Source organism: Ceratotherium simum, chromosome 4, assembly GCF_057802395.1.
Source record: "Ceratotherium simum simum isolate JZ-2026a chromosome 4, ASM5780239v1, whole genome shotgun sequence".
NCBI classification, from domain to species: Eukaryota; Metazoa; Chordata; class Mammalia; order Perissodactyla; family Rhinocerotidae; genus Ceratotherium; species Ceratotherium simum.
The window spans coordinates 8,832,336-8,843,177 of record NC_141903.1 but is presented as its reverse complement, the minus strand read 5'-3'; the positions used below and the strand labels follow the sequence as shown (position 1 = coordinate 8,843,177).

Sequence of the window (10,842 nt, the reverse complement as noted above, 5' to 3'; positions counted from 1 at the left end):
TGTCAAAGAAATGAATGTACATAGTTAAAAGGGTCAAATAGTATCCCAAAATTGCATGAGAAACAGTCCCTGCCCTACTCCTTGAAAAGGTTCTGCTTCCCAGAGTTAACCAATCTATTTTTCATTGTGAGGATTTAGTGCTTAGACCTGCTTACCTCCTGATAGTAATTATAACCATGCAAACGTATTTCCAAAATGTTCCATCAGACCCTCCTATCCACCTATCCTAGCCTTTTCACTCCCAAAGAAAATCTGACATGTTAAACAGCCTGTAGCAGCCTTTTTTAACCATGGTTCTTAATCTCACCCAGAACAGAAAATGATTTCTGTGACTATTTTCTCAATCTGCCCCAAATACTACACAATACCTTTTAGATCCATGTGAGAAAAATTAATTTATTGCTTGTGCTGGTTACATGAAGACATTCAGGGGCTACTCCTTAGAACCCCTTGATCTGTTTTACCAGGATTCAATTGTATGACGGTTGGGTTTAGATTCCTATTCTTACTCATGTTTTGCTGTAGTATATTTTCCAGTAGTTTCCTAATAGATGGGGGAAGTATTTTCTGAGTCCTTGTATATCTGAAAATGTTTTAACTTTTGACATAACACTCAATGCTTCCTTTTAGGTTGAATCGTTTTCTCAGAATTTTAAATGTATACCTTCTTTCTTAGCCTAGTCTTGTCATTTTCATGTATTCTTTTGTATATGCCTGGTTTTTCTGAGGGCTAAGTAAGATTGCCTTATTGCTGAAATTTTAGAATGTGTCTTGTAGTCTTGTTCTGGGCCCTTAGTGGACTGTGGGTCTGTTCTCCAGAGACTATTCTTCAATTCTGGGCCATTTTCTTGGGAGATTTCAGTCTTCCTACTTAACTTCCATTCATTCTTAGGTCTTCTGTTTGATTTCTTTTGGATGTTTTTCCTCATTCCTTTTTGTTTAAACTCTAGGAGAGAGATTTTCTGTCTCCAAATTTATGTTGGTTTTATTTTTTTAACTTGCAGATGCGCTCTTCCTTGGTTCTTTGGGGATGTAGTATCTAAAGTCTGAAGAAGCTTCTGTTATCCCATGCATTGTTTATTCATTTTGCTTTTTGCCCCTTCTCAGCCTGTTTATTTTACCTTTTATATTGATTAGGGGGGTGGCACTTGTTGACTGGGCTATAGTTCCAGATACTTTGGGGGATCTGCAGATGTTAGCCTTTTCATCTCTAGGGTGCTTTTCCCAAGTAATCTCATTTTGGAGAGTGGGGGGAAAAGGTTGGTGCAGTTCTGTTTTATATGATCCCAGTTTCCAGGTGTCGGTGACTCTTCTGGTCATTTACTTTAGGTTGTGGTTTTCTTCACCGAGTAATTCAGTTTCCTCTCTCCAGGACATCTCTGTCTTTGTAGCTTCTCTCTTTTTATACCTTTATTTTAATGGAGGCTCATAGGAGATGGTAAATCTTCAGTGTTGTTTCATTGGAAAGTACCTCCACTTTAAAGGATGTTTATATACTTCAGGTTTAAAAGATGATCTACTTTAAAGTGATAGGACAATCCCAAATAAAACACTTACCCAACCTACATGTTGATATAAAGTTAGTGGTCAAATAGTGCCATAGAGAACTACCTTAAAGTTGGGTCATTCCTTCCCTAGATAGTGTTTCACATTACAGTGTGTGAGATGAGTATGGTAGGTAATTATCAGTTAACATGTTCAGAAGTAGAAAGATACTTGTAGTATAATGTCTTAACCAGAATGTAGGTCTGAAATTTTTAGTGTTTGTGTTGCTTTGTGTAGAAGTTAAACCTTACTTTGGTTTAGCTGATGGGCACTTTTATGAGCAGGAAACCCAAAAGGACTTCTCACCATTCTGAGGGAAAGCGGTTGGCCGTAGTGGTTGTCCTATTCTCTCTCGCTAAAGCTAATCAGATCCATCTTTGAAAAGGTTCCAGATAGGGCTTGTTATTTGGAAGGGCAGAAATTAAGGATTTCCCTGTGTCACTTTAGTCACAAATAGTGCTAGTTATTAGACGTCAGCCAACTAAAGATGGTGGTATGATGGTAATCTGAAAATTGAACTGCTACTCCTAAGACCAATAAGGAAAAAACATTCTTGCCTCTCCTTTGTTCCTAGTACTACTCTTGATTTATAGTAGAGGAAGCTGTAAGAGACGCTGGTTTATTCTCCTTAATACTGGGAATTTAGAACATTTACTAGGAATAATAGCTGGTTTAGGTGGGTCTGGAGTTTGCCTGTTTTAAGTACTTGCTGATGGAATAATTGTATTTTCCTTCATTAAACCGTCACGCTGAATATGAATTTCTTAATGGCTTAGTCCTTAGCAGTACCATTTGTTATCCTGCAGCCATTTTCTTTAAAATCCTGACTTTTATTGCCTCTATTTGTACCTAACTGAAAAAATAAATATTTTTAATGTTTTTTTCCTTGTTTTTTTCTTTTTATTTGCCGATTTTCAGAATGACTTGATGTCCTAGCACCTGTGAAAGTGACTAGTGACTAGGAGTTAAGTATCCTGGATTAAGTATCCTGAATTCAGATTTTTATGTATTTGTATTTAGAACACTTTTATCTTTTGGCCAGTGGAATCCCTTTCAAGCTTGCTGCTACCGTCACAGACTCTAGTAGTCTTTGATACCAAGCTTCTTGCTTTTTAGTGTGACAAAAAATGTTCCAGGTTCATCTTGTTGATTTTGTTTCTCAGACCTGGAATGATCCATTTCTCCAAGGAGCTCTAGTTTCTTTTAAAAAACGAATGGCATCGAGAGACCACAGTCTGGGTGGGAGTGGTGCTTGTTAATAGTACGTTATTATTTAGCTGACTTAACTTATGGATGATCAGATCAGACACTTTGAAAAAGCAAGGGGAAAATTATTTTGTAAGAGCGTTTGGAGGGCAGAGATGCACTTGTTGGCTGACTGAAGGAAGCTTCTCTTCACTTGACAAATAATCATGTAAGGTTAGATCATGGATAAGAACTCTACAGAGCTGTTACCTTTGGCCTCAACCAAACTAGGTTAATAAGGCCATTTGGGGAGAGCAGATCAGGTTGTCTAAACTGGATCATGCAAGTGATGGGTAGTAATAGAATGAGGTTTATAGTGGTATGTCAAAGTTTGCAGACATGGTTTGACAACTACTAGCTTAACAAGAGGAGATAAACATTGTCTAGGGTGTGGAGCTCTTGTTTGAAATTGTTCAGGAAAAAAGGTTGAGAATCACAAATGTATACTGAGCTTATTAATCACAGGTATCGGTCTGGGCTCCAAAGTCATTTCAGAAAGTCTTAAACTACCTTCCAGTCAGTTGTTACCAAAGTGCCACTTGCTCCCTGACTCATGAGCTTGGCAGCAGAAGTGATTTAGTGCCGAGAAAGTTCCAAGAGCTGGTTTTGAGAAAATTTTAGCCTCATCTGTGTTAAGGATCTACTTTTCTTATTAAATTACTTGATCCTATTGAAGGCTCGAGGCTGTGCTTGTCCCGTGTTCTTAGGCTGGAGCTTCTCTTATCTTTGTCTCCAAAATGTTTGTATTCTACAGACTCCCTGAATTTTGTGAAGCTTAAGATTGGAGCGAGATGGAAAACAAGTGTCTGATTGTGGTGCTGTTAGTTTACTTCCACGTGAAAATGAGATAGGAAGAATTTAAACATTTAAATACATACTATGCCCCAAAGTTCTAAGTGCAGTAAGCAAAACAGTTAACTGCCCTGCAAGGCTTACATTCCATTGGGCTAGCAGTCAGCATACATTCTCAACTCCCTTTAAGACAGCTAGGTATTTTAGAGATGAGACTCTGCTCAGAAAATTGCCAGTTTACTAGCCTAGAGCTGGGAATTGAATGTGTCTGACTCCCAACACCAAACTAGCACACAGCTACCTACCCCAAACTGCCGTACTTTTGCCTGGAATGGTAACCACCTTGTCATTGGCTGCCTTACTGCCACTGTCGCACCATTCCAATTCATTCTTTACTTATCACCTGCACTAAGCTTTTTAAAAACACTGGATTTGGACCCTTAGTTGCAGAGCCTTTGATAGATAAATTGCCAAACAAATTGGTATATCCACACTATTGAGTACTACTTGGCAATAAAAAGGAACAACTACTGATAAAAGCAACGTTGCAGAGCCTTTGATAGATAAATTGCCAAACAAATTGGTATATCCACACTATTGAGTACTACTTGGCAATAAAAAGGAACAACTACTGATAAAAGCAACAACAGATGAGGATGAATCTCAAAAAATGCTGAGCAAAAATAAGCCAGACACAAGAGTGTACTGTATGCTTCTGTTTATGTGAAACTAGAATCCGGTGCCAGCAGATAATGGTAACATGGGACCAACGATGGGTGTGGGGAGGTTGCCTGAGAAAGAGGTGTTTACATAAGTATAAACATTTGTCAAATGCTGAACACACTTAAAATAGATTTAAAAATTGTACATAAATAGTCCCTTTAAAAAACAAGGTCTTTGATGGCTGCCTATGGGGCTCTGAGGGCCTACAAGGCATGATCAAGCATTTGCCTGTTCTCACCCTCATCTCTTGCCTCCTTCCCCCTGGCTAACCCTGTCTGTCACCTAGCAGTCTTTTCAACTTGCAGGGACTTGACATCTTTTGCCTGGAATATTCCTCTTGATGGCTGGCTCTCCTACCTTTGGGTCTCAGCCTAAGTATTCTCTATCCCACTGATTTCCTTCAAAGCACTGATAGCAAGCTAGAATTTATCTTGTGGCTTACTGCCCATCTTCCCTAGAAGTGAAGTGCTTTTTTAGAGCAAGGACCTTGTCTTCACCCAGGGCCTGACAACAGTGCAATCTGAATAAATAATAAATGAATTGATGAGAAGTGGCTACCAAATTAGTGGCACATATTAAGTGCTATATGAACATGTCACATTTAGCTAGGAAGAACTCAAGATTCATGTGTATGGTGAATAGGTATGTGAAAACTAGGTTTGAAGGTATGAATGATGGGAAGAAGGGTAAAATGATTGGGCTTGGAGTCAAAAGACAGATTCTGGTTAGACACCTCTTCAACTGTAAATTGAGAATGATCCTACTTCCTACTTCATGAAATTAAAGAAAAAAATAATGTGAAAATTAACCTGGAAACCATAATTAGGATTATTAACAACAGCTAAAACCTCTGGAGCCTTCTTTGTGTGCCAGACTCTGATCTCATTCAGTAACTCACAACAACTCCGAATTGTTCATGTTCACAGTCATGGTTTGTAGATGAGGAAGCAGAGTCTCAGACTGTTAACTGGAATTTATAAGTAAACGTTGGAGACAATATTCAAATCCAGGACCTCTAACTCTTGAGTTTATGCTTTTACTCAGAACTGTTCTCTTGACTGGATTTTTTGGTCAATCTTATTTGGGTGATAGTCTTATGTGTGAAATTGACAGATACACTTTATCTGAGCATTGAAAAAAATTGCAAGCATTTTAGATAGAACATAGTTATATACCCATTCCATTCAAAAGTAATAGAAAACAGTAATAGTATAGAAAACTGGAAGTATGACTCAGCCAGGAGATACTTAAAACACCCCACTTCAGCAGGTGGTATGCGAAAACCACCTCTTGACTGGTCTTTCAGAGGTCTTCCTGTAAAGCAAGATGAAGGATGGTGGCCATGAATCAGGCCCCGGTGGGAGCATTTCTGTCTATCTCTCCTTGTGGTTGGTCATTGCATCCTATCATTTTCTCCAGGACTTGGGACTTAGCAATTACTGCAAGACCAGTTCTGGCAATGAGAATGTCTTCAGTAGATCCAGCCCAGTGCTTCACACAACTTTCCCCATCACTCAGCACCTAGTTTTGAAAAGATTTTCTGCACTTGTGTCCAGTGCTGAAAAAGGCTATCTGTTTAAGATAGCCTCAGCTGTGAAAGGGGACTTAAAATAGCTTGCAGAGAGGCCTGATACATGGAACAATTGTTGATATTTCTTGTTCCATGACTCTAGGAAATAGCAGTGTTTTGACAGCACCTACCTCAGTTTACGGTCTAGTGAAATGGGAATATCAACCACAGCCAATGACACAAGGAGGTTTTTAACCAGATAGTCTGGATTCCTGAGTTATGCTTTCCGAGCTTGTTCTCCAGTTTCTTTCCCACTATGACCTGTTTCCTGTAGCATCAGGCCAAAGCAGAGCCTGGCTGTTGGCTCTAGACAGAGTGAGGCAGTTGTGTCTGATAAGAACCACCTACGTTTTGAGACTGGTGGGAAGGACAGGAGTGACGACTCTGAAGGGGCAGAGGCAGTGAGAAGAGGTGTTCTCAGAGGGGTCCTGGTTAAAGGAGTCAAATTGCTTAGTATCCAAAGGGAAGCAAACCTCAGCCAGGAGGCCGGGAAAGAGCCTAGAGTGGTCGCTGACCAGAGTCCTGGTTCCACCCGGGCCTGTAGCCCGCCAGGGCTGGGATTGCAGGGAAGCCTCGGGGCCGCTAGGTGGTAGCCGTGCGTTTCCAAAGCTAGCTCGCTTACCGGAGAGCCCAGCTGGGATCTCAAGAACCGACGCGGGAGCCCCAGAGGGGTTGGTAAGAGACGCCCTGGAGACCTCCTCCCCCTTAACGGCAGGGACGGAGAGATTGGAAGCAGGCTCAGAATCGCCAGCCGCCCGAGAGGGCCCCTGTCCTCCGTGGACTCACAGGGCGGGTAAAAGTGACCCCCCTTAAGTGGAGCCACCCCGGGGCTGGGCCTGACCCGCCCCCTCCTCGCTCCCCACTCAAGCGCTGGTGTGTGTGTGAGTGAGTGTGAGTAGCGAATGTGGGCGAGTGAGGACGTTCTGCACCTAACTGCATTCTTGGACACGGCCGCCTGCCCAATTCGGGCAGCGTTTGCGCCGCGGCGCGGGTCACTGCGCCCGGGCGCAGAGCTCCGACGACTTCCAGCGCTCACCAGCTCCAGCCTCGCGGGCTCTGTCCCTTCGGAGCTGCCGGTCCCATCGCCGAGAGTCTGAGCGCCTCCCTCCAACTCGGAGCCGGCAGGAGAAGGAGGAGGAGGCAGTGGAGAGGCCGCGGCAGGCAGGCAAGCAGGCAGGGCCGCCTTTGATGTGGGCGCGGCGCACCCTGGCGAGCTGAGCGCCTGTCCGGCCGCGCCCCGAGGGGGGAGCCCCCGGGCCCCGCATCCTCATTGTGCCGGCTCGGGCCCGGGCCCGCCCCCGGCCCCCCGCCCCCTCGCCGCCCGCGCGTAGAAAACGCCCCGGCCGCCGCCAGTGGTGGGAGGCGGCGATGCGCACGGCCGGAGAGACGCGGAGGAGGAGACATGAGCCGGCGGGCGCCCAGACGGAGCGGCCGTGACGTGTTCGTGCTGCAGCCGCGCTCCCCGGCTCCGGAGCGCTGACCGCTGGCCCGACCCAGCCCCGCGCCCCGGTCGGAGACCGCGCTCCAGCTTCCAGCCCCGCCGCGCATGTTGCCCCCGGAGTGATCTGGGCAGCCAGCCTCCCGCGGCCGCCCGGACGGACGGCCTGCCAGCAGTGAGCAAGCTTCCCCGCACGGGCCGGGTGCTTCCTGCACAGCGGCGGCCGCCCCGCAGCCCCCGCGCCAGCCCGGAGGGCGCAGCGCTCGGGAGGAGCCGCGCGGGGCGCTGATGCCGCAGGGCGCGCCGCGGAGCGCCCCGGAGCAGCAGAGTCTGCAGCAGCAGCAGCAGCCGGCGAGGAGGGAGCAGCAGCAGCGGCGGCGGCGGCGGCGGCGGCGGCGGAGGCGCCCGGTCCCGGCCGCGCGAAGCGGACATGTGCAGGCTGGGCTAGGAGCCGCCGCCTCCCCCCCGCCCAGCGATGTATTCAGCGCCCTCCGCCTGCACTTGCCTGTAAGCGCCCGCGCGCGGGACTGCCCACCCTGCCTGGCCGTCTGTCCGTGTGCCTGTGGCTCTGTCTGCCCGACCGGCTGTTCGTCTGACTTTCCGACTGCATATCTGTCTGTCTGCGCGCCCCCTCCCTCAAGTCCCACTAACCACCTCTCCATCTCTCTCCCGCAGGTGTTTACACTTCCTGCTGCTGTGCTTCCAGGTACAGGTACGTGGGCTCCCTACCCTGACCTCCCCCCGCCCCTACCTCGCGGTACACGCCGACCCCCCTTCCCCGGCGGGCCGCGCCGCCTCCCTGTGCCCCACCTCTCCTGGGCTCCGAGCCCAGTGCACCTGTTCCCAGGGCGCGGAAGGGCGGCTCCGCGCGCGCTCTGCGCGGGCGGGGGACCGGCCAAGGGCAAGGGGCTGTGCTGCGGGGCTCCGGCTGGCGCGGCCCATGTCGGCCTCGGCCGGGAGGAGATCCCCGGAGCCTGCGTGCTCAGCCGCTGCAATGTGCCCGGCTCCAAGCCTCCTGCCCGCAGCCGGCGAGGAGTTGGGACTTGGGATTTTCTCTGCCAACCATCCCTTAACGTCTCTGCTTGCTCTTCCAAACAAAAAGGCTCCTTTCAGCCGAGTGGATTTCGAGTCCAGGAAGAAAGCTTCAGTTGTAAATTACTCTGTGGTTTCAAAGGCGTTTGCAGCATTGAGAGAGAGAGAGAGACACGCGGACTAGGGGAGATGGGGTGAGAGGGAGCAGAGCCGGGCGCCTAGGCCGAGGAGCCGTTGCGGCCAGGCCGCTCCCGAATGGGCCGCGCTCCGCACACCCTCGCCCAAGGTGGTGCAGCCCTCCGCTGGTTCCCTGCCTTGCTCCCCGCTCTCGCTCGCTCCTCTCCGTGAATCAGAAGAGGGCTTGGCGCTCAGCCTGGAAAGCACTTGCTAAAATCTGATCTGTTACTTCAGCAGCTTTCAGACTCGGGAAGGTCTTGGCACGCAAACAGTTGGAACGCTGGGGCTTCCAAAGCCGTGGAAATGAAGGAAAAAGGGGGGGGGAGGGAAAGAAAAGAGGGAAAGAGGGAGCCGACTTCAGCCCCGATTAGAACCAGACCAGGGCTGCCTCAGCATTGGGGGGGGGGGCAAAGGGAAAGGGAATAGGAAGTGCCAGCTGCCCTAGCCCCCCAACCCACTTAGAGCTGTGAGGGAGGGGCCCTAGGAGGAGCTGGACGGGGGCCAAAAGAGATTATCTGCCCCTTCCCCCTCTGGGTTGAAGGCAGGTGTCCTCACAGGGTTAGAGAGGATGCTTAGGCCTTAGCCTTCTGGATTCCAGAGGTGCCAAGAGCGGGGAAAATGGTGGTTCCTGCAGTTTTGTGGCACAAGGAATCTTGTGTGTGTTGAGTGTTGTTCAGACTCAGCAGCCCCTTCAGTGTTTGTTGGTGGTAGGTCTGTTTATCTCTTCTCCCACTCCTGGGAGAGGACTGTTCCCGTCAGGATGGGCATTGAGCTGGGGGCAGCTAGTTGGGGCTGGGGGCTGGAAGGATGGATGGACAGACTGATGGGTTCTTTCCTCCTGTTGGCCAGGCTGGGGTCCCCAGTGACTCCTTGAATCAATATAACTGGAGTCAGTAACTTAAGACTGGCTGTTTGCCAAAGCAGATGTGACCCTGCGTGGTGGCGGGGGCGGGGAATGGCTGGTGTCAGAGAGAGAGGCCAGTGCCAAGCATGGCCTGCCTGGTTTGCAGCTGGGTCCCCAAGCAGAGGGCAGGCCCCAGGGTCATTCCAGGGGATCCGCTTGTCTGACCTGGGTGAGAGTTCTTTTCCGGAGTGCCGAGCCTGGGGATGGGGACGATGAAATGGGCGTGGAGGTAGAGAGATGGCCAAGGGCCTTGATGCCAGCTGCCTCTTGGTCCTTGAAGTGGGGGCCCTAGAGGGGCTGCTGTGTGGTCTTTGTGTTCTCTGGGGGAGTGTGAGGGAGAGAACCTGGATTCTGCATCCCACCTCCACCTCCTGGCCAGAGCTAGAGCCAGCCTCTGGGGGCGGGGGTGGGTGGAGCTGGGTGGTCTGTCTGGGTTTGGTCTATGTGGATTAGGCCTTCAAGCAGGTGAGGGAGCCTCCTCTCCCTCCACTCCTACCTCCCACTTCCTTTGCAGCCTTTCTCCCTTCCAAACTGCCATAAGACTAGCTGATGTTTTTAACCCGTAGTCCATGCACCCTGAGAATGTCTAAGGATGGGATTATGGGGGAGTCCGTGAAAAATTGCATGCAAAGTGGAACCCAAATGTGCTTGTGTCTGGGAGAGGGTTCTCAGTTCCCCACAGATTCTCAAAAGCACCTATGATTCCTAAAAGATAAAGCAACACTACCCTAGGGGGTTACGGAGAAGGTCGGCAGGCTCATGTCCCCATTCATGCTCTAGGGACAAAGGTGGAGTGGCCATTGGAGTTAGAGATGAGGGGTGGAACCCACGTGTTAGTTGCTGGGAGTCTGAAGTCTGCTCCCTGCAGAGGTGGTGTTGGGCAGGCACCATGGCAGCTCCTTCCTGGGCAGGGTGCACTTAGCGGGCGGTAGTGGAGCTCCCCTGGTGAGCAGGGGTTGGTCGAGGCCTCCCTGCACCGTGGGAAGGGCTCAGGGCTTTGCAAGCTGGTAGGCTGGGCCTAACCCCAGCTCCGTCTTTCCCTAGCTGTAGACCTCTGCGAGTCTTAGCTTCATCGTTTGTGGAATGGGTGGCTGTGAGGCTGAAGTGATGTATGATAGGTGTAGAAGTTTTACAAATTCTCCTCCACCCAAGAGGATGCATTGCTCTGCTGGGAAATGGATACACCTATGCCCTTCCCTCCCCCACCTCCCTGTTTTGTGGGGACTGGTCCAGTCCTAGCAATGGAGTTTCTGGGCTCCTCCTGTCTTCCCATCCATCAGCCACCAGGCCCCGAATGGGCCCCTGCCCCCAGCCACATTTCCGTGATCACAGTCAATGCCAGACACTGCCCTCCCTCTTCCCCCATGTGGTGAGCCCCGCCCTCACTCGCCAGCCACCCCAGGAAGTGGGAAGCTG

General features: G+C 49.6%; 1 protein-coding gene across 1 annotated transcript in view; it reads left to right on the top strand.

The window, feature by feature from the left end:
• Window positions 1-124: 124 nt before the first annotated feature.
• Window positions 125-10,842, top strand: part of FGF18 (fibroblast growth factor 18) — a 41,285-nt gene continuing 30,567 nt past the window's right edge. Inside the window, exons 1-2 of the mRNA XM_004428524.3 lie at window positions 125-7,820; window positions 7,989-8,025. Coding sequence (XP_004428581.1) covers window positions 7,789-7,820; window positions 7,989-8,025 — 69 coding nt within the window. The 5' untranslated portion in view covers window positions 125-7,788. The remainder of the gene's footprint in view (window positions 7,821-7,988; window positions 8,026-10,842) is intronic.